The 23,337-nt window shown below is 42.5% G+C and overlaps 1 protein-coding gene across 1 annotated transcript in view; it reads right to left on the reverse strand.

Moving 5' to 3' along the window:
- Positions 1–23,337, reverse strand: part of itga4 (integrin subunit alpha 4) — a 95,992-nt gene that overhangs the window by 42,958 nt on the left and 29,697 nt on the right. Inside the window, exons 14-17 of the mRNA XM_033023830.1 lie at positions 14,901–15,055; positions 8,629–8,783; positions 4,846–4,998; positions 2,915–2,991 (exon numbers count right to left, since the gene is read on the reverse strand). Coding sequence (XP_032879721.1) covers positions 2,915–2,991; positions 4,846–4,998; positions 8,629–8,783; positions 14,901–15,055 — 540 coding nt within the window. The remainder of the gene's footprint in view (positions 1–2,914; positions 2,992–4,845; positions 4,999–8,628; positions 8,784–14,900; positions 15,056–23,337) is intronic.

Consider the following 23,337-nt stretch of genomic DNA (forward strand, 5'->3'; position numbering starts at 1 on the left):
ACCTTTATTAATAATGGTATGCAGAAGGAATACATATAATGCCAATGAATATCTTTGGTTAAGGGATCATATATATCTCTGTTGTGAATTAAAAAGTAAGACTTTTTTTAAAAACAGATTGAAAAATTGATCCTTCTCTGTTCCTACAAAGTTAGAGTGTGGAAACCAGCTGCTCAATCCCATTATGTCCATAGGAAGACTTTGCACTAGCAATAGAACTCAGCACATTCACGGCCCTCTTCCCATAGCTGTGAAGAATCTTTGAATGTGTATCCAGTATTACTCCTGGCCTAACCATCTGGCACTAAAATTGTTTCTCCTTATATCACTTTTTCTTCTTTCTAAATCTTTAACACATTTCCAACTGTGATGTGTTTGGCTCTGGACAGAGTAGTTTTATTGTGGTTTATTGTGACTTCCCTGCTCTTGAACTCCATGCTTCTCTTTATAAAACTCAGGATCCCATGCAGTTCAATCACTTGCTCAATCTGCCCTGCCACTTTTAACAAACTATACAGACTGTAGGAACAGCTCCCCTATTCGTAATCCTTCCTCCGAAGCCTCGCTGACCCTGCACCAGTTTCTGCCCTTGTGTATCCCTCCTGCGCACACACTTGTCTCTATCCAACAATCTTCCCATCAGAGAACCCCCTCGCCCGAGGTCATCTGTCACCAGTCTTAATTTGTCCTGTGGTACACAAAAATGCTGGAGAAACTCAGCGGGTGCAGCAGCATCTATGGAGCGAAGGAAATAGGCAACTTTGAGCCGAAACCCTTCTTCAGACTGATGGAGGGGGGGGGGGGAGAAGAAAGGAAAAAGGAGGAGGAGGAGCCCGAGGGCTGAGGGAGAGATAGGAAGGGGAGGAGACTGCAAGGGCTAACAAAATTGGGAGAATTAATGGTTTCGGCCCGAAACGTTGCCTATTTCCTTCGCTCCATAGATGCTGCTGCACCCGCTGAGTTTCTCCAGCATTTTTATGTACCTTCGATTTTCCAGCATCTGCAGTTCCTTCTTAAACAATTAATTTGTCCTGCATCGTTTCGCTTCCAGTTCCCTTCCCTTCCCCCGCTCTCCCTAATACAATCAGTCTGAAGAAGGGACCTGGCCAGAAAAGTCACCTATCCATTTTTTCCCGAGTTGCTGCCTGACCCGCTGAATTACTCCAGAATTTTGTGTCTATCTTTAGTAAAGTACTAACGTTAAATTAGCTGTCCTGCTATTAATGGTGGTAAATGGACAAAATGTACAGGGCGACTGCATGAGTATTTGCCAGATAAGTGCTGCAAACAGAATCCTTGCAGATTCAGCAGAGGAACAGAAAGGTATTGCCACATTTTGAGGAGTACATTATTTGTATCATTAATCCACAGATAGGTAATGGTGGAAGGAACTTTTAGGCAAATTTAAATGGATGCTTATGTATTCCTCCTGCTTGAATACTTGTGACACTTTATTTCTCTCTGTGGATAAAGGGGAGATGCAATTGACGAGGCAGATTGTTCTATACATTTTCTTCAGGTCAGTTTTACCAGCCAATGTGTCACCATTTGACAAGCCAGAAACCTAGGTAATCATGCAGGGCAAATAAACAATTTAAAGGTGACTGAATATTTGGGAAGCAATCCATATATCTAATTAGATTTTGGAAAAGGACAGAACAATTAAAGAAAAGTTGAACGATACATAGCAGCAAAAAATCTAAATGGAACAAAGGATAAAAAATAAATAAAAGCATAGACGATATGGCAATAAAACATATTTAACGGAGAGACAAAAGGCACAAATAAAGATATTCCAGTGGGGGAGAAAAGGCTTCAAAGACGAGAAGTGTCGGGCTAAAATCCAAAAGATGGACACTATAAAAACTCAAAAACTAATGATTAAAAATTATGTCTAGACGTGCAACATTTATATGAAAATGGAACAGAAATGCCATGATGTATTATGAAAGAAAATCCGCAAAAAGCATCAAGATCCAGCAACAACTTTCAACGAGAACAATGTCAATAGAAATACAAGGTTACTGAATAAAGTGAGCTGTGATAGTGAAAGTATCTCATGGATATTGTATGTTATGCCAGTTTTCAAAATGGGGACAAATGTGGGTATTACAGGTTTACATCTGCTGTTAGTCAAGGCTAGTATTCAAATCGCTTACTGCCTCATCTCAAGTGCTTAACGTGTGAAAAAATAAATCCATAGCAGTCGCGCATCTCAAGCCACTGCAAGTAAGAACCTCCAGCTAAGACTGTACATCTAAGCAAATATGCAATACATTTCTTCACCTAATATATCACTTTGCCAAAGTGATCACTAGAATATAACAGAAGCAGTAGGCCATCCACTCCCTCATGCCTACTCCACCATTCAACAAGATACAGCTTATCTTTTAACCTCAGTGTCATTTACCTGCACAAATGCCCCTTAATATCCAGGGATCAATCAATCTCTGTTCAGTTCAGTTTATCATGTCTACCGAGGTACAGTGAAAAGCTTCTATTGCATGCTACCCTGTCAGCAGAAAGACAATGCATGATTACAATTGAGCCATTCATGGTGTACATGATTAGGGAATAACGTTTAGTCAATGTCAATGTAGACCCTGTTAACTTAAATACTCCTTGGAAGACAAACCTCACCAGCCTAGAATCAATCTGGTGAACCATCATTCCACGGTACCAACTGCATGTGAATCCCTCCACGGAGAGAGAAGCCTGATTCACCAGGACCCCATAAATCCTCCACACTCTTGCACACAATTCTTCTCGCAATCAGGCCTTTGCTAACTGCTCTCGTTAACCTGCATGTAAAACTTACTGTAGACAAGCACGTGCAGGTCCCATTTTAGCAAATGTACCAAATTGATTATAGGAACCAGTGGATCAAAGACAGAACATTGCAAGACAAACTCACCCTTCTAACACCAGCTTTCCAGAAACCTGAAGGTTTGCAGCACAGTCTTCAAAAGTACATAATCGTTCAAAATGTGTCTGTTCAAAAACAAAAATCCAGAAACACATGTTAAAACTAACATACAAAGAGAAACCAAACTGATATAAATCTTAGGAGGCAAACAGCATTACAAAACTGCAAATTCCACTATAGTGCTGAGACCATTCAATAATAAACTGCTGGATAAAGAGCATGCCCTATTTCATAGAATAATAAGCACGTGTATTACCCTGGCTACACACTCATTTCAATCCTGAAATTAGGAAGAAGATATAATGTAACATCCAGCTTCAGGAACAGCTTCTTCCCTGCAGCCATTAGGCTATTAAATTCTACAACCAAATAAGCTATGAGTGAGCTATTAATAGGAGAGTATGTGAGAGAGAGTGGGGGAGTGGGAGTGGGGGAGTGGGAGTGGGAGTGGGAGTGGGAGTGGGAGTGGGGGAGGGGGAGGGTGAGGGTGAGGGGGAGGGGGAGGGTGAGGGTGAGGGTGAGGGTGAGGGTGAGGGTGAGGGTGAGGGTGAGGGTGAGGGTGAGGGTGAGGGTGAGGGTGAGAGTGAGAGTGAGGGTGTGAGTGAGGGTGAGGGTGAGGGTGAGGGTGAGGGTGAGGGTGTGAGTGAGGGTGTGAGTGAGGGTGAGGGTGAGGGTGAGGGTGAGGGTGAGGGTGAGGGTGAGGGTGAGGGTGAGAGTGAGAGTGAGGGTGAGGGTGAGGGTGAGGGTGAGGGTGAGGGTGAGGGTGAGGGTGAGAGTGAGAGTGAGAGTGAGAGTGAGGGTGAGGGTGAGGGTGAGGGTGAGGGTGAGGGTGAGGGTGTGAGTGAGGGTGTGGGTGAGGGTGAGGGTGAGAGTGAAGGTGAAGGTGCGCGGGTGCGGTGCCGGGTGCGGGTGCGGTGCGGGTGCGGGCTGTGCGGTCGCGTGAGGGGTATCGGCGTGCGGGTGAGGCGGGTGCGGGTGGGGTGTGCGTGCGCGTGCGGGTGCGGGTGCGCGTGCGGGTGTGGTGCGTGCGGGTGCGGTGCTCGTGGGTGCGGGTGCGGGTGCGGGTGCGGGTGCGGGTGCGGGTGCGGGTGCGCGTGCCGTGCGGGTGCGCGTCTGGGTGCGGGTGCGGGTGCGCGTGCGGGTGCGGGTGCGCGTGCGGGTGCGGTGCTCGTGCGGGTGCGGTGCGGGTGCGGTGCGGTGCGCGTGCGCGTGCGCGTGCGCGTGCGGTGCGGGTGCGGGTGGGGTGCGCGTGCGGGTGCGGGTTCGGGTGAGGGTGCGGGTGGGGTGGTGGTGAGCGTGCGGGTGCGGTGAGGGTGAGGGGAGGTTGTGGAGTGTCTTTCCATTTATTATATTGTTTACAGAGTGCTATGTTCATATACTCTGTTGCGATGCTGCAAAGAAGAATATCACTGTTCTGTTTGGGGACGTTTGGCAACAAAACACTCTTGACCCGACCTAACAATCAAGTGGAGGGAGATCATGGGTTGGCAATGTCCCTGTGATTGGAGATGGAAAGGGGTGGGGGCAAGGGGTGGCAGGTTGCCTGCTACAGAACGAGGTGGAACACTCCTGCTTCTGATTCCTGCACAGGCATGCAAGCCGAGTTCTCTGGTGACTTCCAGCAGAATCACTGGACAGGCTGTCGTAAACCTGGCAGCATGTACTTTGCTCTGCTTTAGCTCAATTTAACACTGGAATCCTGAAACAGATGTTAAGCCCGAGTCGCACACCTCAGAAGTCACCTGTGAAATCGGTGCCTGGCAGCCTTCCAGACAAGCCAGTCACAGGATCTACAGCTAAAGATTAGTTTGCCCCAACACTGGTTTACCAGCCAGACACTGACATCAATTAGTTTGCAACCTTGAGATTTAAACTCTATCACGGAATGAGATGTAATATATAAGCATATTTGCTCACACCTTGTTCTTGACTCCATTTCTTTCATTTTCATTATTTTGCAAAACAGGTTGGAGTGGGGGGAAAGCATCTCCGGATTCGTTCCTTACAATGTGCTTACCCAGGAAATAAGTTGCTTCAAAGTAGACTGGTGTGATAACGTCTCGGACATTTTCCTTGTAAAGGAAGAAAAGCTTCATAAGACAGAGATATGTAAAAAGTTTTAGTTTCAGAGAAACAGCATTGAAACGGGCCCTTCGGCCCATCGAGTCCGTACCGACCAATAATCAGCCGTACACTACACACTAGGGGCGATAAAATAAAATGGCACCTGTACTGCTAAACAATCAAGACAGCCAAATCAAATGAAAGGAATGGATTTCCAACCAACGAAAAATACAAACAGCTTGCAGCAGTGTCTATTACAATACTGATCTTGATTAAATTATTCCCCAGATATATGTGACAGAGAAACAATGATTGTCCTTCCACAACCTCTGTATTTCCATTCATTCTTACATGCTCGCTTTGGCCTACATTGAATGTCATTTAATCTGTATTAATTTTTCACAAGGTCCCTTATAAATCTACAGTATATTACATGTGTAATCACCAATTGATTATTCTGTTTGGAATTAAAATAAATTAAGTGCACTCTAGTAAGCATTTTATTTGAGAGACTATTGAACATTTATCCAGCCATGTCAGTATACGCTGTTGCTAGAGTTCTAACAAAGACCAAAAATTTGAGCATATTACACCAATTCTTAAATCCTTACATTGGCTCCCTGTATGTCAGAGAATTGATTTCAAAATCCTGCTGCTCACCTATAAATCACTACATGGTTTAGGGCCAAAGTATATCACTGACATGCTTCCACTATATAAGCCTTCTAGACCGCTAAGATCTTCTGAAACCAATCTGTTAGTGATCCCCAGAGTAAATACAAAACATGGGAAAGCATGATTTAGTTACTATGCAACAAATAGCTGGAATAAACTTCCTGAAGATTTAAGACTTGCCTCAACTTTGACCACTTTTAAAACAAGACTGAAAACTTTTATGTTTACTTTAGCTTTCAGCTAAATCTTAACTACATTGCACTTTTAACTTTTGCACTTTTTATAATGCATTTTTAACTTTGCTTTTATTTTATTTTAATTCTTCTATTTTATTTTATTATTTCATTTATTGTATGACATGTTTTTATGTGAAGCACTTTGAGTCTGCCTCGTGTATGAAATGTGCTATATAAATAAAGTTGCCTTGCCTATACTGCATGACATTTTAGTGACAACAGATAGATTCTTTTCATTTTGCATTAATGCCATTGTCAATTTCATTTTATTTGGTGATTTATGTTTTTTTCCTTGCAGACACCATGTGACACACTCCTGAAAATAGTTAGAAATCTTGCAGTTCATATTGTTGAAAAATGATACACCACAATATCAATACAACAATCTGAAGTTATTGCACTTCCCATTATAAACATCAAATGTTTCATTTAATTAACAAGATAATTCCAGTGTGCAGGATTTTGGAAGATGTAACAGATAGACAAGAGAAAACAGGTGGAAATTATGTACTTGGATTTTCAAAAAGCCTGTGATAAGGTCCCACACAAAAGGTTAGTGTGTAAAACGAGAGCGTATGGTGTCTGGGGTAACGTTTTGGTATGGAATGCAAATTGAATGATAGATGAGAATCAAAAAAAAATTTGAGAGGGCAGGCTCTAACTCATGGGTACTTGGGTCTCTGTATTATCAACAATTAAGATCACAAGGTATTTAGTTTCTAATATATTTCTGGCAACATATAACTGGTTGGCATTATGAATTGTGAGGAGGATGTAACGAGGCTTGCAGGTAATTTATTTAGTCAATGCAGTATAATATGAATAAATGTGAAGTTATCCACGTCAGTAGAATAAAAAGTATACTGTTGAAATAGAGTTAAATTGGGACTATCAGACAGCATTAATGTCGAATAAGACTTGGGCATCTTGTGTACTAATCACTGAAAGCAAACACGCAGGTTAACACTCGGCCAAAGCAGCAAAAGTTGTTCTTCATAGTAAGATGACACAAGTAGAGGATTAAGGTTGTCTTGTTACTATAATGCAGGGCTTTAGTCTGCTTGGAGTATTGCATAGAATGTTGATCTCCTTATCCAAGAAAGGATGTGATGCAGAGCTAAAGGGCAAGTGCCTGTCCGAAAAAAGGGACCCGGCCTGAAATGTCACATATCCACTTTCTTCAGGGAAGGCTGCCTGACCTGCTACTCCAGAACTTTGTGTCTTTTTTTGTAAACCAGCATCTGCAGTTCATTGTGTCTACATTTCACTGCTCTAATCTTAGACTTCGGTAATGTGAACCTTTTGTTTTACATCTGAGCTGCTTAAACTGTGCTGTGCAAAAATGCTTAACTCGGACTCTAAAATTAACTCTCTCCTTCAGTAACTCTCATTTCACTTTGCAACTATTCTACACTTGAATTCTAAATCTCAATCTTGCCTGCATTTATATTAAAACAACCTTGCTGTACCAATACTACATTTTTACTTTTTGTCAGTGCTGATGAAGTTTGATATTTCCATATATCACATTACCAAAAAATACAAACACCTTCAAAGCACCAAATATTTATCATTTTCTCCAGTATCAACTAAAAATTAAAAAGATTAGAACACTAAAAAACACTAGCAAAGCAATTTTAAGTTAATAGAATTCAAAGAAATTTAATTATCTGGAACATTTCTCTACCCCATAGTTAGTCCTCTGCATTGAAATGGATGGAGTTACTAAATCTAGATCAGCATTCTACAAAGAGCCCACATCTAAAAACAGTTGGAATAACTGATGAAAAATTCTGACAACGTTCAGGGTTGTGTCTTCAGGTTTATTTGCATGGATCTCTAAACCATTCCAACAGTTATGTGGGAATATAAAGAGAGCCTCACATGGAACCTATAGCATTTCTCAAGGAAAATTTGGATTAGTAAGTACTTTCAGAAAACTGTGACAATTGCATTGGGGACAGAATTTGGTTTAACTTGCATTTGCAGATACAAAAACCAGCACTGTGAATATTACAATCACTACAAGCACCAAACAGCAGGACAGAGAAGCATATTTATATATGATCATACATAGAACACAGAACAACACAGCACAGGAACGGGGCTTTCGGTCGACAATGTCTGTGCTGAACATGAAGCCAAGATAATCTAATCTCAACTGTCTGCACATGATACATACGCTTTAATTCCCTGCATATCCATATGATGAAGAGCGTAAAGAAGAAGAAGAACCAAGTGAGAAACCTCTCCACAGGCATCTCGTGCCAAGTCATGATTAATGCCAATGCATTACCACATGAACTCAACTCTTCTTCCTCATTCCAATTTTTTTCCTAATCAAAAATCATGTTGTAGTTATGCACTTTCTGGCCTTGTGGTCCAACTGATGCAGCATTATTGCATATATGAAGCAATTCATCTTTAACAGGGGCACTGAATATTAGTAGCACACCCAGCACACTTGGATGATCAGCCATGATCATATTGAATGGTGGTGCAGGCTCGAAGGGCCGAATGGCCTACTCCTGCACCTATTTTCTATGCTTCTATGCTTCTAATCCATGGCTCCTGACCCTGCTTCATCTATTCTGCTTCTTGTATGCAAAACAATTTCACAGCAATATAAAATATGAAGATTGAAAGCAAAACCAATTCTAAATATCAGTTATAATTTATTTATATAAAATATCACTAGCGAAGTTTGAGTAGAGTTGATAAACGTACCTTCATAAATGCATAATGAGTGTTACAGTTAATAATATTTTGATAAAGCATAATCTCTCCTGAATGACTTTTCAATTTGCCATCAGATACCAACTTAAATCTGGAAGGAAACCCAGTCCTTCTGTGGACATCGGCACTAATGTTGTACTGCAACACTGTAAAGCAAGAGGTAAAAATGACTTTTATTAACAGTCTGCTATTTGGTTTGGTATCAAGTTGAGAACCACACAATATGTTTAAACGTACATTCAGCAAAGAGCAAACACATTCCACAAGGTGGCACTTCATTGAGAAACTGGAACTAAAACTTCAGTTTTGGGCTGAAGGTTTTTCATGCAGTCCACACAATTTATTCCGTTGGATTTTATGCACTCAAACTTTTTTGATCCCTAGAAATAAATGAACAACAATAATCTCTCTCAGGACCTTTTCACCCTCTCAATGCCTCGATCCAATCACAATTCATTTCGACCTTCAGATCTGTTCAATTTGGTACTTTGTACAATACTTTGGTACAAATTTCAATTTGGTACTAAGTTCTAAGAATGTTGCACAATAAATTTGTGGACAAGATTGTGCTCCACTAGATGAAATGACTTGTCTGCAGAACTGGGCAATGTAAAAGAATGCAGCAGACTGAAGAATATATCAAAGTACCTGCACATACTGCAGGTGTGGTTGCAAAAGGTACAGCATATTGCCTCGCATGGTTACATTACATATAAACAACTTTCAGATTTGAACATATTTTACTATTCATCATGGATGAGAATCCTCTGAAAACCAGTCTCTGCTGCAAAATTCTCCAAGTGCATGATTAATGGGCAACATTACACATGAGTAATACAACTTTATAAAATTAAAGCACCAAGATAAAAAGCAGTCTAAATCAAACTTGGCATAAACAGGAAATGTGTTTGATTGTTCACAAATACTTATTATGAATGATCTGAATGAAGTACATTGCAAAATCTGATAAACAAAAACAAAGACATACTCTGTTAATCTGCTTCACAGAATCATTCCTAAACAAAAATAACACTTAGCATCTGATGTTCCTTTTATTACATTTATTAAAAATTATGCACCATTGTTATCCAAAATATCAACAACAGCATGATCAATATGACAATGTTAATGCAGGTGAAGCAACCTGTGGGTTTCTCTTGCTGAATAATATTTGCCATGCTAATTTCAGTAAATAACAGTGTGCTTTAATGTTTGCTGTATAATTGCTTATTTCAATTTATTTTTTGGAATGAGAAGGAGATTGGCAAGGGACCTGTCCAATGCAATTGGTGATTGGGGGCATTTGGTGCTGTGGAGGTGCTTTTACAACACAGAAGGCCGTGGAGGCTAATTCATTGGATGTGTTCAAGATACAACTCTTAAGGCTAACAGAATCAAGGGATATGGGGAGAAAGCAGGAACGGGTTACTGATTTTGGATGATCAGCCATGATCATATTGAAAGGCGGTACTGGCTCGAAAGGCCGAATGGCCTACTCCTGCACCTATTTTCTATGTTTCTTTGTAACATAAATATGAATGAAATAGCAATCTTGATGTTTCCTGGTAAATCAGTGCAGCTTTGCATTAATGTTATGGGTTAATGTGGAGTTTAACAATACTCATGGACCCAGCTGTTACCAAAAATGCTGGGGATTGACCTCTCCAGGCCTGTCAGCCAGTTAAAGGGATCAGAGTGACCTCCAAGGGAGAGGGCACTGTCACATACTGTGGAGAGGTTATCTGAAATTTGATAGCACAAGGGGGTGGAGGCAATTAAGGTTTCATGTATTACTGGATTACTGCCCAGGGAGGGAGAGCATACAGCAGCCAGGGAACAATCTCCAAACTCAGCAGGGGTAAGGTGCATCTGGATTGATGTCCCAATGGAAATCCAACACTTATTGTAAATACGTGGAAGAGAATGATTATCAACCTGACTTTAGTCATGAACTTTTATTAATGGTTACCAGCTTGAAGCTGGGAAGTTTAAACATCCAACAGCCCCGCAGTTTGTCTACCCTAAAGGAACTGCTGATGCTGGTTTATACCTCAGATAGACACAAAGTGCTGGAGTAACTCAGTGGGTCAGGCAGCATCTCTTTAGCAAAAGGATGGGTGGTGTTTTGGGTCGGGACACTTCCTCAGACATTAATTAGACTTATGAAACTAATTACAGTCTTTCTTCTAGCCTGTCATTTAGTGTTGCAGTAAGGTCAACACTGTGATTCAGAGGCAACTATATTTCTTTCCTAGAATCCAACAGGCAGAGAAAGCACTAAACTTTGCAAGGTTTCTCATGGCTCACAATGCCAATATTTGCATTTGTATCTGCATCAATTTTTGCATGCACCACATTAACTTGATCGTATGATGGAACCAAGAGGAAGCCTTTTCTCTCAAAATCCAGTTGGACCAAGACAAAAGCCAAAAAAACACAAGCTCAACATTCAGTATCCTGACAGCATTTAGCATGCCTTAATTCTGTAGCAGTCTGTTGCATCAACAGAGTGAGAGTTAGATAGAGCTCTAAGGGCTAGTGGAGTCAAGGGATATGGGGAGAAGGCAGGCAAGGGTTATGGATAGGAGACAATCAGCCATGATCACAATGAATGGCGGTGCTGGCTTGAAGGGCCGAATGACCTCCTCCTGCACCTATTTTCTATGTTTCTATCAACTGTATTTCAGTCACCACAGCTGATCAAAGTCTGGCTATTCCCATGATTCCAATGCACAACCACAAAGCATGCGCAGCAAACATTCAATGACAGTCATGTAACCACATCAAACATGGTGGTGTAAACAATTGGCAACCATGACTGCCTGGACCACACTAAACAAGCATTCCACACTGAGAGTGCTGAATTTTGAAATTATCGCTTGCAAACTCTACCCATTAGAGTTAGCCATTGTCATTCACTGCACGGTGATCAACTGAGGGGCAGGAGGAGGATGACGTAGAAGGAAGCTCCTCTGCTCTCAGGCTATCAGTGAAGAACTAATTAGAGTGCAAAGTTGGGTCACTTTAAAATAGTCCCATGGCAGCATTCACGTGGCCACAAAACTAATTTTCCAACCCAACCTGCACATAAAATCTTGCAACACTGAAGACCAAAATAAAGCAAATCAACTTGTGCATTCAAAAGGACACAAAGTACTCAGCAGGTCAGGCAGCAGCTCTGGAGAACATGAATAGGTGACGATTCGGGACAAGACCCTTCTTCAGACTGGAATTCTGAATTTGAGTCTGAAGAAATGTCATCTCTCCATATTCTCCAGAGATGCTGCCTGAGCTGCTGAGTTACTCCAGCACTTTGTGTCCTTTTGTGTTCTAGCCAGCATCTGCAACTCCTTGTTTCTACATCTTGTGATTTCCTTTTGTTTCCTATTTTCCTTCTGCCTTTGCCTTTTATTTTAATCATTCTCAAGATGTTGGGGCGGTCAAACCCATCACGGTCCACCACTTTCTGCAGCCTCCTTTATTCTTGGGCATTCGTGTTACCGAACCAGGCCGCGATGCAAACAGACCTCCCACGTACAAAACTATGCTGACTATGACTAAAGATAAACACAGAGTGCTGGAGTGACTCAGCGGGTCAGGCAGCATCTCTGGACAAAAAGGATGGCTGACATTTCAAGTCACAACCCTTCTTCAGACTACTGAAGGGTACAGTCTGAGAAGGGTCCCAACCCAAAACGTCACCCATCCTTTTCTGCAGAGATGCTGCCTAACCCGCTGAGTCACTCCAGCACTCTGTGTTTATCTTTAGTCATAGTCAGCATAGTTTTGTACGTGGGAGGTCTGGTTGCATCTCAGCCTGGTTCGGTAACACGAATACCCCTGACTTTACTTAATGGTAGAATTGTTTGTTTTTTGTGTACACACGTTTGTGTGCGTGTATGTATGTATATATGTGCGTGTACTTGTAAGTATGCGTATATATATATATATACACACACTGAACTTTTTTTTCTCTTGTTTATTATATTGTTTACAGTGTACTGTGTGTGAATGTGTGTGAATGTGTGTGAGTGATTGGTGGTGGTCGGAGGGGCCGTAGGCGCAGATTGGCAGCCACGCTTCCGTCAGTCTGCCCCAGGGCAGCTGTGGCTACAGAAGTAGCTTACCACCACCGAGTGTGACTGAGGAGTGAATGAATAATGCGATGTAAAGCGCCTTGAGTATTAGAAAGGCGCTATATAAATCCCATACATTATTATTATTATTATTACTATATTTGTTCTGTTGTGCTGCAGCAAGTAAGAATTTTATTGTTCTATCTGGAACACATGACAATAAAACACTCTTGGCTCTTGACTCTTGAGAACGAGGGATATGCCAGGCCTTGAGATTAGAAATTACAATGGTGCTCAGTACCTCATGATGCCCTCATGGTTCTAAACTACCAGATTTGCTCCAAGTCTAGCCCATTTTGTACTATAGTGGTGCCACACAAGATGAACAGTATCGTCCATGTAAAGGTGGGACTTCATCTCTTCAAAGACAAATGAGTAATTATTTTAACAATACCATCATGAACAAATATATTCATAATCTGTGAAAAACAGATAGGTTTTAACGGTGAAAATGCTAAAATTTGTGTCCTAGCTACTCATGCTCAGTGGACATTATCTAAATATGGCTCAAGAGTTCCAGCTTTGGATACAAATGTCCAATCCAGATGCATGTGTTGGAACAGTGATTGGCCAGATGAAGAGCGCCTTCATCAGAAGTAAATGTTCACGCAGCACTGCAACTCTTTGCATGCCGACCCCAGAAGAGGAAATACCAACATCCATTCTTGATTGATTGTACTCATGTATAGTCTTTCCTTTGACTGCATAGCACACAAACAAAAGCTTTTCACTGTATCTCGGTACATGTGACAATAATAAACTAAAAATGTTCTGATAAAGGCACTGAAAGTCACAAAGTACAATTAAATGGATGAATTTCATCATAGAGTCATAGAGTGATACAGTGTGGAAACAGGCTCTTCGGCCCAACATGCCCACACCAGCCAACAATGTCCCAGCTACACTAGTTCCACCTGCCTGCGCTTGGTCCATATCCCTCCAAACCTGTCCAATTCATGTACCCGTCTAACTGTTTCTTAAACATTGGGATAGACCCAGCCTCAACTACCTCATCTGGCAGCTCGCTCCATACATGTGTTTTATGTCTATTGTTAAATTCTTTAATGTTGTGTCTTATTTTTATTGGTGTGCTGCAAATGGCAAGTCAAATTTCACGACACCAATTGGTGTATGTGATAATAATAAATGTCCTTTGTCCTTGTCCCACCACCCTTTGTGATCATGTTATAAGCTTCTTGATTCCACGTTGTGGTTTTTTTAAATATAGGTTTCTGTTCATGGATTTATAAAAGGCAGGGGGGCAGTGAGGAGCAGCACCTATAACGGGGTGGCTTTCTAGCCAAGATTGCAAAGCGGAGGTTGTGCGTTTGATCAAAAACAATCAAAAACCTGAACACCTGAGAGCAATTTAATCAGGACAGCCCTGAGCAGACGATGTAACATTATCTCACTTCCATTGTGTGCCACCGCACTCTTAGTGCAATCTCACTGTTCCCATACATTTAATTAAACTAACTCTATTGTCCTGCAACACTGGCTTTCATCGTCATTTCCAAGTGTTTTTAAACACCAAAGTGCAATGTGATATTCAGTGTGTTTGTGTGATGAAACAGTATACATGTGCCTTCAATTTCTTGAATAATAAGAATATGCTATCTTCACTTTATTCCTTGGACTTTGTTCCTTGAAGTGCAGGAGGACGAAGGTGGTGATCTTATAGTGGTGAACAGTTTTAGAAGGGGAGTAGGTAGGGTGAATGCACAAAGTCTTTTACCCAGAGTAGTGGAATCAAGAACCAGAGGGCATAGGGCATGAGGGGGGGAAAGATTTAATAAGAACCCGAGGGGTAACTTTTTCAGAGGTTGGTTAGCCACTATAAATTGTCCTTAATGTGTAGGTGAGTGGGAGAATCTCAGAATAGTTAATGGTAGGAGAATAAAATGGGATTAGGGTCACATTAAGTGGTCAGCATAGACATGGTGGGCCCCACTTCTTTGCTGTATGATTCGATATACAAATCTCAAGAATCATTCCAACTATAATCTGAAATGATCCCATAGGTTTCCTTCAACTGAGCATCACTAAAATTGACATTCAGAAATAAAAGACATCTTAATTTACGAAGTTCAATAACCACAATGCATGTGCGTAAATTTGATTATTTACCTATATATCCAGGAATTTTCTTCCCCTTGTGACCAAAGCAGACAGTAACATTGATGCACGTTACTGGCTTCTCATTCTCAAAACATTCCATGTGTGTTTGGTTGATTGAAGGAGGCAACAGCAGGAAGGATTCCACGATCACAATAGGTCTGCTTCTGTAATCCATGGAGAATAACAATTAGTCACAATACACTAATTTTGTAAATATTGAATTGAAAAAAACCCACCAAAACTAATTCGGTAAATAATTCCTCAAAAAACTTCAACACAGCCTATTGGCCCATCACGTCAGTGATGGATGAAAAAAAGCTCCCAGATGAATCTCATTGACAGAACTAGAGTTGTTATCTTGCAGGTCACAGCTTTTCAAGGGCACTTCCAAATGCTTCCAAATGCGTTTCTTCCTCAACCACTCTTTCTGGCATCGAGATACCGACCCCTACCACCAGCTGAAAGAAAATTGACTCCTCTTTCGTCTAAACTTTATCTTGGTTACTTTAAATCCATCCCTTCTCATTTTTGTCTCGTCTAGTATCGAGGAAAAGTCCTTTCTATGTATTTTAAGTAGACTCCTCAAGGTTCGACACATCTCTTATAAAGTTACCCCTCAAGCTCCATCATTAAAAAGAAAATAGCCTTGCTTACCCAAACTTTTCTTGGTTAACCAGTCCTGGCAGCATCCTTGCAAATCTCCTCTGCACCCTCTCTCTAGTGGTATTAGTGGTCCAGCCGTCTTATTGCTCAAGTTACTGGACCAGCATTTACAGCTATAGGAGTAGAATTCAGACCATCGCTTCCACTGCCATTCAATCATGGCTGATCTCTGCCTCCTAATCCCAATTTCCGGCCTTCTCCCCATAACTCTTTATACCCATTCTAATCAAGAATTTGTCTATCTCTGCCTTAAAAATATCAATTGACTTGGCCTCCACAGCCCTCTGTGACAATGAGTTCCACAGATTAACTACCCTCTGACTAAAGAAGTTCCTCCTCACCTCCTTTTTAAAAGAGCACCCTTAAATTCTGAGGCTATGGCCTCTGGTCCTAGATTCTCCCACCAGTGGAAACATCCTTTCCACATCCACTCTATCTATGCCTTTCATTATTCTGTAAGTTTCAATGTCCCCCCTCAACCTTCTAAACTCCAGTGAGTAGAGGCCTAGTGCTATCAAAGGCTCACCATATCTATCTATATATTAAAACTGTGTGTGTGTGTGTGTGTGTGTGTGTGTGTGTGTGTGTGTGTGTGTGTGTGTGTGTGTGTGTGTGTGTGTGTGTGTGTGTGTGTGTGTGTGTGTGTGTGTGTGTGTTTCTGCCTGACTTGTGGGAGCCAGCCTTTGATTCGTTGCTACGCCAACACCAGACGCAGAAACGCCGAGATTTTTTTCCATTTCGGTAGAGATTTGACTTTTCATTCCAAGTATCCACTCCTGATTAAATGTTGTCGTGTTTATGTACACATTTTTAATAAAATCCTTCTTCCCCCCACCCCCCACTCACTCATTTTGTCGCCTCCTGCTGGCCAGCGACCATAACGGCTGCTGGCGCCCGCCTCTCGCCTCAAAGACGCCATTTAAAAGCAGCCGCACTGTTGAGTGCTGGAATCTTATGTTCGGGAACGGCTTGAGTTGGAGGACCACGTCTCCCGTGGGGGCTACGGGTAGGGAACGGCTGCGTTGGGGGAGCAGACCCAACGGGTCTGCACTTGGTCTAGTGCTAACCTACATTCCTAGAATCATTCTTGTAAACCTCTTCTGGACCCTCTCCAGAGCCAGCACATCCTTCCTCAGATATGGGGCTGGAATTTGCTCACTGTACTCCAAATGCAGCCTGACCAGCGCCTTATAGAGCCTCAGCATTACATCTCTGTTTTTGTATACCAGTCCTCTTGATATAAATGCTGGCATTGAATTTGCCTTCCTTACTTTTTGAGAGTCCTGCACCAGCATTCTCAATTCCCTTTGCACCTCCGATTTCTGGATTCTCTCTCCATTTAGAAAATAATCTACGCCTTTATTCTTATTATCAAAATGCATGACCCCGCACTGAATTTTATCTGCCACTTCTCTGCCCACACTCCTAACCTGTCCAAGTCCTCTGCAGTCCTTGCTTTCAAAGCCTTCTTGGCCACAAACCCTTCAATCCCCTTTATCCAAATCATTAATATACAACGTGAAGAGAAGCAGCCCCAGCAACGACCCTTGCAGAACTCCACTAGTCACTGGCAGCAAACCTGAAAAAGCGCCTTTTATTGTACAATAAACTCTGAACAGAAGCTTTTAACAAGCTCTGAACGTGTTTCATAAACACAAAAAGGACACAAAGTGCAGGAGTAACTCAGCAGGACCGACAGCATCCCTGGTAACTTCACCTATCCACATGGAGAACATGGATAGGAACTATCATCATTAAAGTTTCAGGTTCATCATGTACGTCAGGGAAGAACATATGACATCTGTATTTGGTCTGGACTAAAAGCTCAATGGCCAAACTCCCTTGCTCAGTTAAGAGGTAATTAGCAATGGGCAATGAATGCCAGTGATATCGATATTCTGCGAATACATTTATAAATGCCACATCTCTCCTGTAAAGTGGTGACCAGATTGGTAGGTGGTGCTTATGCTGTTGCCCAACTGGAATTGTCCTTTCCTCATTCCTCTTATTCTGTACCTTTACTGATAATCATCTTAGTGTAAGAAAGACGTGTAGTTGCTGGTTTACACTGAAGATAGACACAAAGTGCTAGAGTAACTCAGCGTTGTAGACGAAAAGTAACTCAGCGGGTCAGGCAGCATCTCCGGAGAAAAGAATTAGGTGATGTTTTTCGGGTCGAGGCACTTCTTCAGACAACCTTTAAGGATCTGTGCAATCCTTTGCATTTCTCCATGTCACTCATGTGGACATTCGCTCTTTCTGTTCCGACACACATCTCAATACCCTCCCGTTTACTGTACATTTCTTTCCCCTGTTACACCTCATTGTACTCCAGTTTACATTTCATTCACTGCCATTCTACCAAACTGATCAGATGATCTATATCTTCCTGCAGGCAAATGCTTTCTTTCTGTTAAATACATAGCTAGTTTTTGTATCATCTGCAAACCTCTCTATTATGGTCCCCACAGCAAGTCTAAATAATTGATATAACTCACTATCAGCAAGGGACTCAGTACTGGGCCCTGCAGAACCTCAGTAGTGAAACCTTCCAGTCAAAACTAAACAAGCAACCATTTCCCTTCTTATCATCGAGCCAATTCCAGATGCAATTTGCCAGTCTTTCTTATATCCTTTTTGACTATGTCCTGTGAGATGATGCCAGGGTCTTGACTAAAATCAACATAGACTACATCAAATGCATTACCCTCATCAACTCCCCTTCCCACCATTTCACAAAAACTGCATCAGATGGCGGCAGAGGATGCGGGTGAGATTCGTAGTGAACTCAGGCTGGCTGCCTTCGCCAAGGAGGAGGATGATGCTTCTGTTGCAGTTAAGGAGGAAGGGTATGAAATATTCCACAAGATAAACATAAGAGAGGGACTTTATCTTGCATTATACGTGATACCCTTTATCCTGTATCTGTACACTGTGGATGGCTTGATTGTAATCATGTAGTCTTTTTGCTGACTGGATAGCGCACAACAAAAAACTTTTCACTGTACCACAGTACATGTGACAATAACAAATTAAACCAAGAAATTCAGCAGAATTGAAACTGGAAATTGGTTGCATTGTTGATCACAACGAGGTCTTACACTTCCCTTTGTTATTTTCTGGTTCTTACTGTACTTTAAATCGCATTTTGAATTTTCTTTGCTTTTATTGCCCAACGTTGTCTTCATAACTTCCCTTTGCTTCCCCAATTTCCTATTTAAATGTCACTCACATACTCTCTACTCTGCCTTCAGCTGTATTAGGTCCCATGTCCCACATAAGCTTGCAGTTTTTTTTCATATTCAAGTTCAAGTGAGTTTATTGTCATGTGTCCCTGATAGGACAATGAAATTCTTGCTTTGCTTCAGCACAACAGAACAGAGTAGGCATTGACTACAAAACACATGAATAAATAAACTGATCAAGTGCAAATAACAGATAATGGGTTATTAATGTTCAGAGTTTTGTCCGAGCCAGGTTTAATAGCCTGATGGCTGTGGGGAAGTAGTTATTCCTGAACCTGGTCGTTGCAGTCTTCAGGCTCCTGTACCTTCTACCTGAAGGTAGCGGGGAGATGAGTGTGTGGCCAGGATGGTGTGGGTCTTTGATGATACTGTCAGCCTTTTTGAGGCAGCGACTGTGATAAATCCCCTCGATGGAAGGAAGGTCAGAGCCGATGATGGACTGGGCAGTGTTTACTACTTTTTGTAGTCTTTTCCTCTCCAGGGCGCTCAAGTTGCCGAACCAAGCCATGATGCAACCGGTCAGCATGCTCTCTACTGTGCACCTGTAGAAATTAGAGAGGGTCCTCCTTGACAAACCGACTCTCCGTAATCTTCTCAGGAAGTAGAGGCGCTGATGTGCTTTCTTGATAATTTCATCAGTGTTCTCGGACCAGGAAAGATCTTCAGAGATGTGCACGCCCAGGAATTTGAAGTTCTTGACCCTTTCAACCATAAACGGGACTGTGGGTTCCCATCCTACTCCTTCAAAAGTCCACAATCAGTTCCTTGGTTTTGCTGGTTTTGAGGGCCAGGTTATTGTGCTGGCACCATATGGACAGTCGCTCGAATCCCTCTTCTATACTCGGACTCATCCCCATCAGTGATACGTCCCACAACAGTGGTGTCGTCAGCGAACTTGATGATGGAGTTCGCACTGTGACCGGCTACGCAGTGATGAGTATAGAGTGAGTACAGCAGGGGGCTGAGCACGCAGCCTTGAGGTGCTCCCGTGCTGATTGTTATCGAGTCTGACACATTTCCACCAATACGAACAGACTGTGGTTTGTGGATGAGGAAGTCGAGGATCCAATTGCAGAGGGATGTGCAGAGACCCAGTTCTGCGAGTTTGGTAACCAGCTTGGAGGGGATGATAGTATTAAATGCCGAGCTGTAATCGATGAATAACAGCCTGACATATGAGTTTTTGTTGTCCAAGTGGTCCAGAGCTGAGTGGAGAACCAGCGAGATCGCATCCACCATTGATCTGTTGTGGCGGTAAGCGAACTGCAGTGGGTCCAGGTTTTTGTCGAGGTAGGAGTTGATTTGCTCCATGATCAACCTCTAAGCACTTCATCACCACAGGCGTTAGTGCCACTGGTCGATAGTCATTGAGGCACGTCACCTTACTCTTCTTGGGCTCTGGTATAATTGATGCCATTTTGAAGCAGGTAGGAACCTCAGACCTCAGTAGTGAAAGGTTGAAAATGTCCGTAAAAACTCCAGCCAAATGGTCCGCACAGGTTTTTAAAACACGACCGGGTATACCATCAGGTCCAGATGCTTTTCGAGGGTTTACCCCTCTGAAGGATTTCCTGACGTCGGCCTCTGTGACTGAGACTGAAATGCCATCACAGCGAATGGGGGCTCGTAAAACGCATTGAGCTCATCAGGGAGTGATGTTTCGCCGACATTCGAGCTGCCTCCTGATTTTGCCTTGTAGGAGGTGATTGCATTCAGGCCCTGCCACTGCTGCCGAACATCTGTCTCATCCTCCAGCTTGGAGCAGAAGTCCCTTTTGGCCTTTTTGATGGCCTTACCAAGGTCGTATCTGGACTTCTTGTAGTTCTTGCCCCTTCTTACTATCCATGCATCTTGCTATCCAAGAGGATCTGGATTTGGTAGCACACTGTTCTACTTTGAGGGAACTTGATTATGTTGAACTCCCGGAGTCTTCTGAAGAAGGGTCTCGGCCTGAAACATCACCCATCCCTTCTCTCCAGAGACGCTGCCTGTCCTGCTGAGTTACTCCAGCATTTTGTGTCTATCCCTGAGTTTTAAGTCTCCTCCTTAAATACCTCCCATTGCATGGAGATATTTTGCCTTAAACATTGCTGTTTCAATCTATTTTTGCTAAATCACTTCTCAGTCCAGTAAATCTGTGCTTGCCTCAGTTCATTCGAAGCATCATCATCATCATCATTGAAAACATCAACGGGCACGGTGCCTTACAATACTATGTACGACAGTGATTGCAACTTCTACTGAAGAGTCAATGGCCGTTGGCTCGCTAGGAGCTCATCCGCCCTTTAACAGGTCTTGATTTATGTCCTGCTGGAGGTCGACAGACCCCTCCTCACCTGGCAAACAAGGTGGGGAAGACGGTTTAGTCGCCGACTATCCGACAGGTAGCATGGGATTACATGGTACCCGTGGCGGGGGAACTCCCCCTGACCTGACAGTAATTCGAAGCAGAGAATACATTTCTGAAGGCAATGCACTAGAGCATTGCAAATAAAATATTTTGTTGATTAAATATTATAGTTGAAATCTCCCAAAGTGATTTGCACACAATATTTTGCTATTTTTAGTTTATATCCTGAGATGCAGTATTGGCTGCACAGCAGGTTGGACAAAGAAATCTGAATAGTATCAAATCCTCCAAGTCAACTGGGAGTGAGAATCAGGAGCCGTGCATGGCCCTGACATAGCAAAGGCTAATTGGTCGTTTACCACATTCTCCAAATGTGGACCTTACTGACTGAAAAAGCCAAGTTGTTTGGCATGGGAAAGAATGCCATTCTCAAGGAACTTGGGGAGAAACAGACCACACTTTAAAGAACAGATGGCTCCCTTCCCAGAAATACAGTGCACCCGGCTGAAGAGGTTGGAGCTAAAAATCAGCCAACTCCAGCCAGCTATTTCAGTCTCAGATGTGGAGACCTCTGGCACTGCTCAGAGCTGAGAGCTTTAAAGCCATTACAAACCCAGCAGCCTGTTATTATATCCTGTGGCTGCTTCCATACTCCTGCCTTCCCTGAAGAGATTGCGGGACAGTAGGTGTTTCACGTCAAAAACAAAATACATGCATCAAGGGCAACATTATGTCCACTCAATCTGTCAGCATTCACACAGAACAGCACAAATGCCCTGCAATTAACTCGAGCACTGTGCATAGTATTTATTTATCACCAATAATAATAATATAGCAGGGTAAGAGGGGGCTGATATCACTTTAATAGCCAAGGAAATGTAGGACTAGAGGAATGAGAGCAATTGGTAGCTGGATGTGGTTTGAGCCTTTATAAAACAGTACACTGTTGGTACAACTCTGAAGTCATTTTGACCTGGTTGCATTGTTTGCAAAAGTGCTAATTGCTTCATGGCATTTCAACCTCTTGCTCAACCTCAACCTCAATCTTTTGCCCGTCATCAATGGGTGCATAGATGGGAAAATGAGGCAGGAACACAAAGCATATCCCTGATGTGGAGCCTTACGCAGCAGAAGGTGGATCAGAGTGTAGAAAGAATGGGAGTGAAATTAAAAGGGAAATTGGGAAACCAAAGGGAAGTTACGAAAATAGAACCAAGTGTGTTCATTCACAGCCATTCTGCCAAACTGATTAGAATATCTACATCTTCCTGCAGGTTAAAACTTTTCTTTTGTTAACCATATTGTTATTTTTGTATCACTTGCGAACTTCTCTATCATGTTTCCCACTGTAAATCTAAATAATTGAAGCAAATCACTATCAGTGCAGGAGTAACTCAACGGGTCAGGCAGTATCTCTGGAGAACATGGAAAGGTGACCCTTATTCAGATGGATTGTTGAGCGTGAGGGAAGAGGGGGGAGGGGGGGGGGGGGGAGAAAGAAAGCTGGAAGAGAGGTGGGGCAGGACAAACCCTGACAGGTAACGGGTTGATACAAGTGAGTGGACCTACATTCCTTCCACTAGCTTCACATTTCACAACACTTCAGTCCTTTTGTGCGGTGGGAGATTGCAACCTTCACGTGGTCCACCCTGTTTCAACGAATGCAATCAACCTGGCGTGCACAAACGGAAGATCAAACAGAACAAGTTGTCTTACAACTTTAGGCTGCGCACACGCCATTACCAAGACGAAGTCCTTTTGTCTCACACCTTCTGTATTTTCATCTCAGGCCTTTGCTCAACCATCAGCCTATCAACCAAAACTCACCTGTATCAACCTATTGTCTGCCAGGCTTTGTCCTGCCCCCCTTCTCTTCCAGTTTTCTCCCCCTTCCCCCAAACACAAATCAGTCTGAAAAAGAGTCCCGACCTGAAACATCAACTATCCTTGTTCTCCAGACATGCTGCCCGATGTGCTGAGTTACTCCAGCACTTTGTAAACCAGCCACTCCAGTTCCTTGTTTCTACTATCAACAAGGGATTCAACATTGAGCCCTGCAGGACCCAATAATATACTATACTCGACTTAATAACCAAAAAAACTAGGTCTGGTGAATAATTTTGTTCCTTTATTCCTTATTTGAACTGATCATTTTTTTAATCTCACAAATGATTACGACAGTTATCAG

This window comes from Amblyraja radiata, chromosome 7, assembly GCF_010909765.2.
Source record: "Amblyraja radiata isolate CabotCenter1 chromosome 7, sAmbRad1.1.pri, whole genome shotgun sequence".
In the NCBI taxonomy this organism is placed as follows: domain Eukaryota; kingdom Metazoa; phylum Chordata; class Chondrichthyes; order Rajiformes; family Rajidae; genus Amblyraja; species Amblyraja radiata.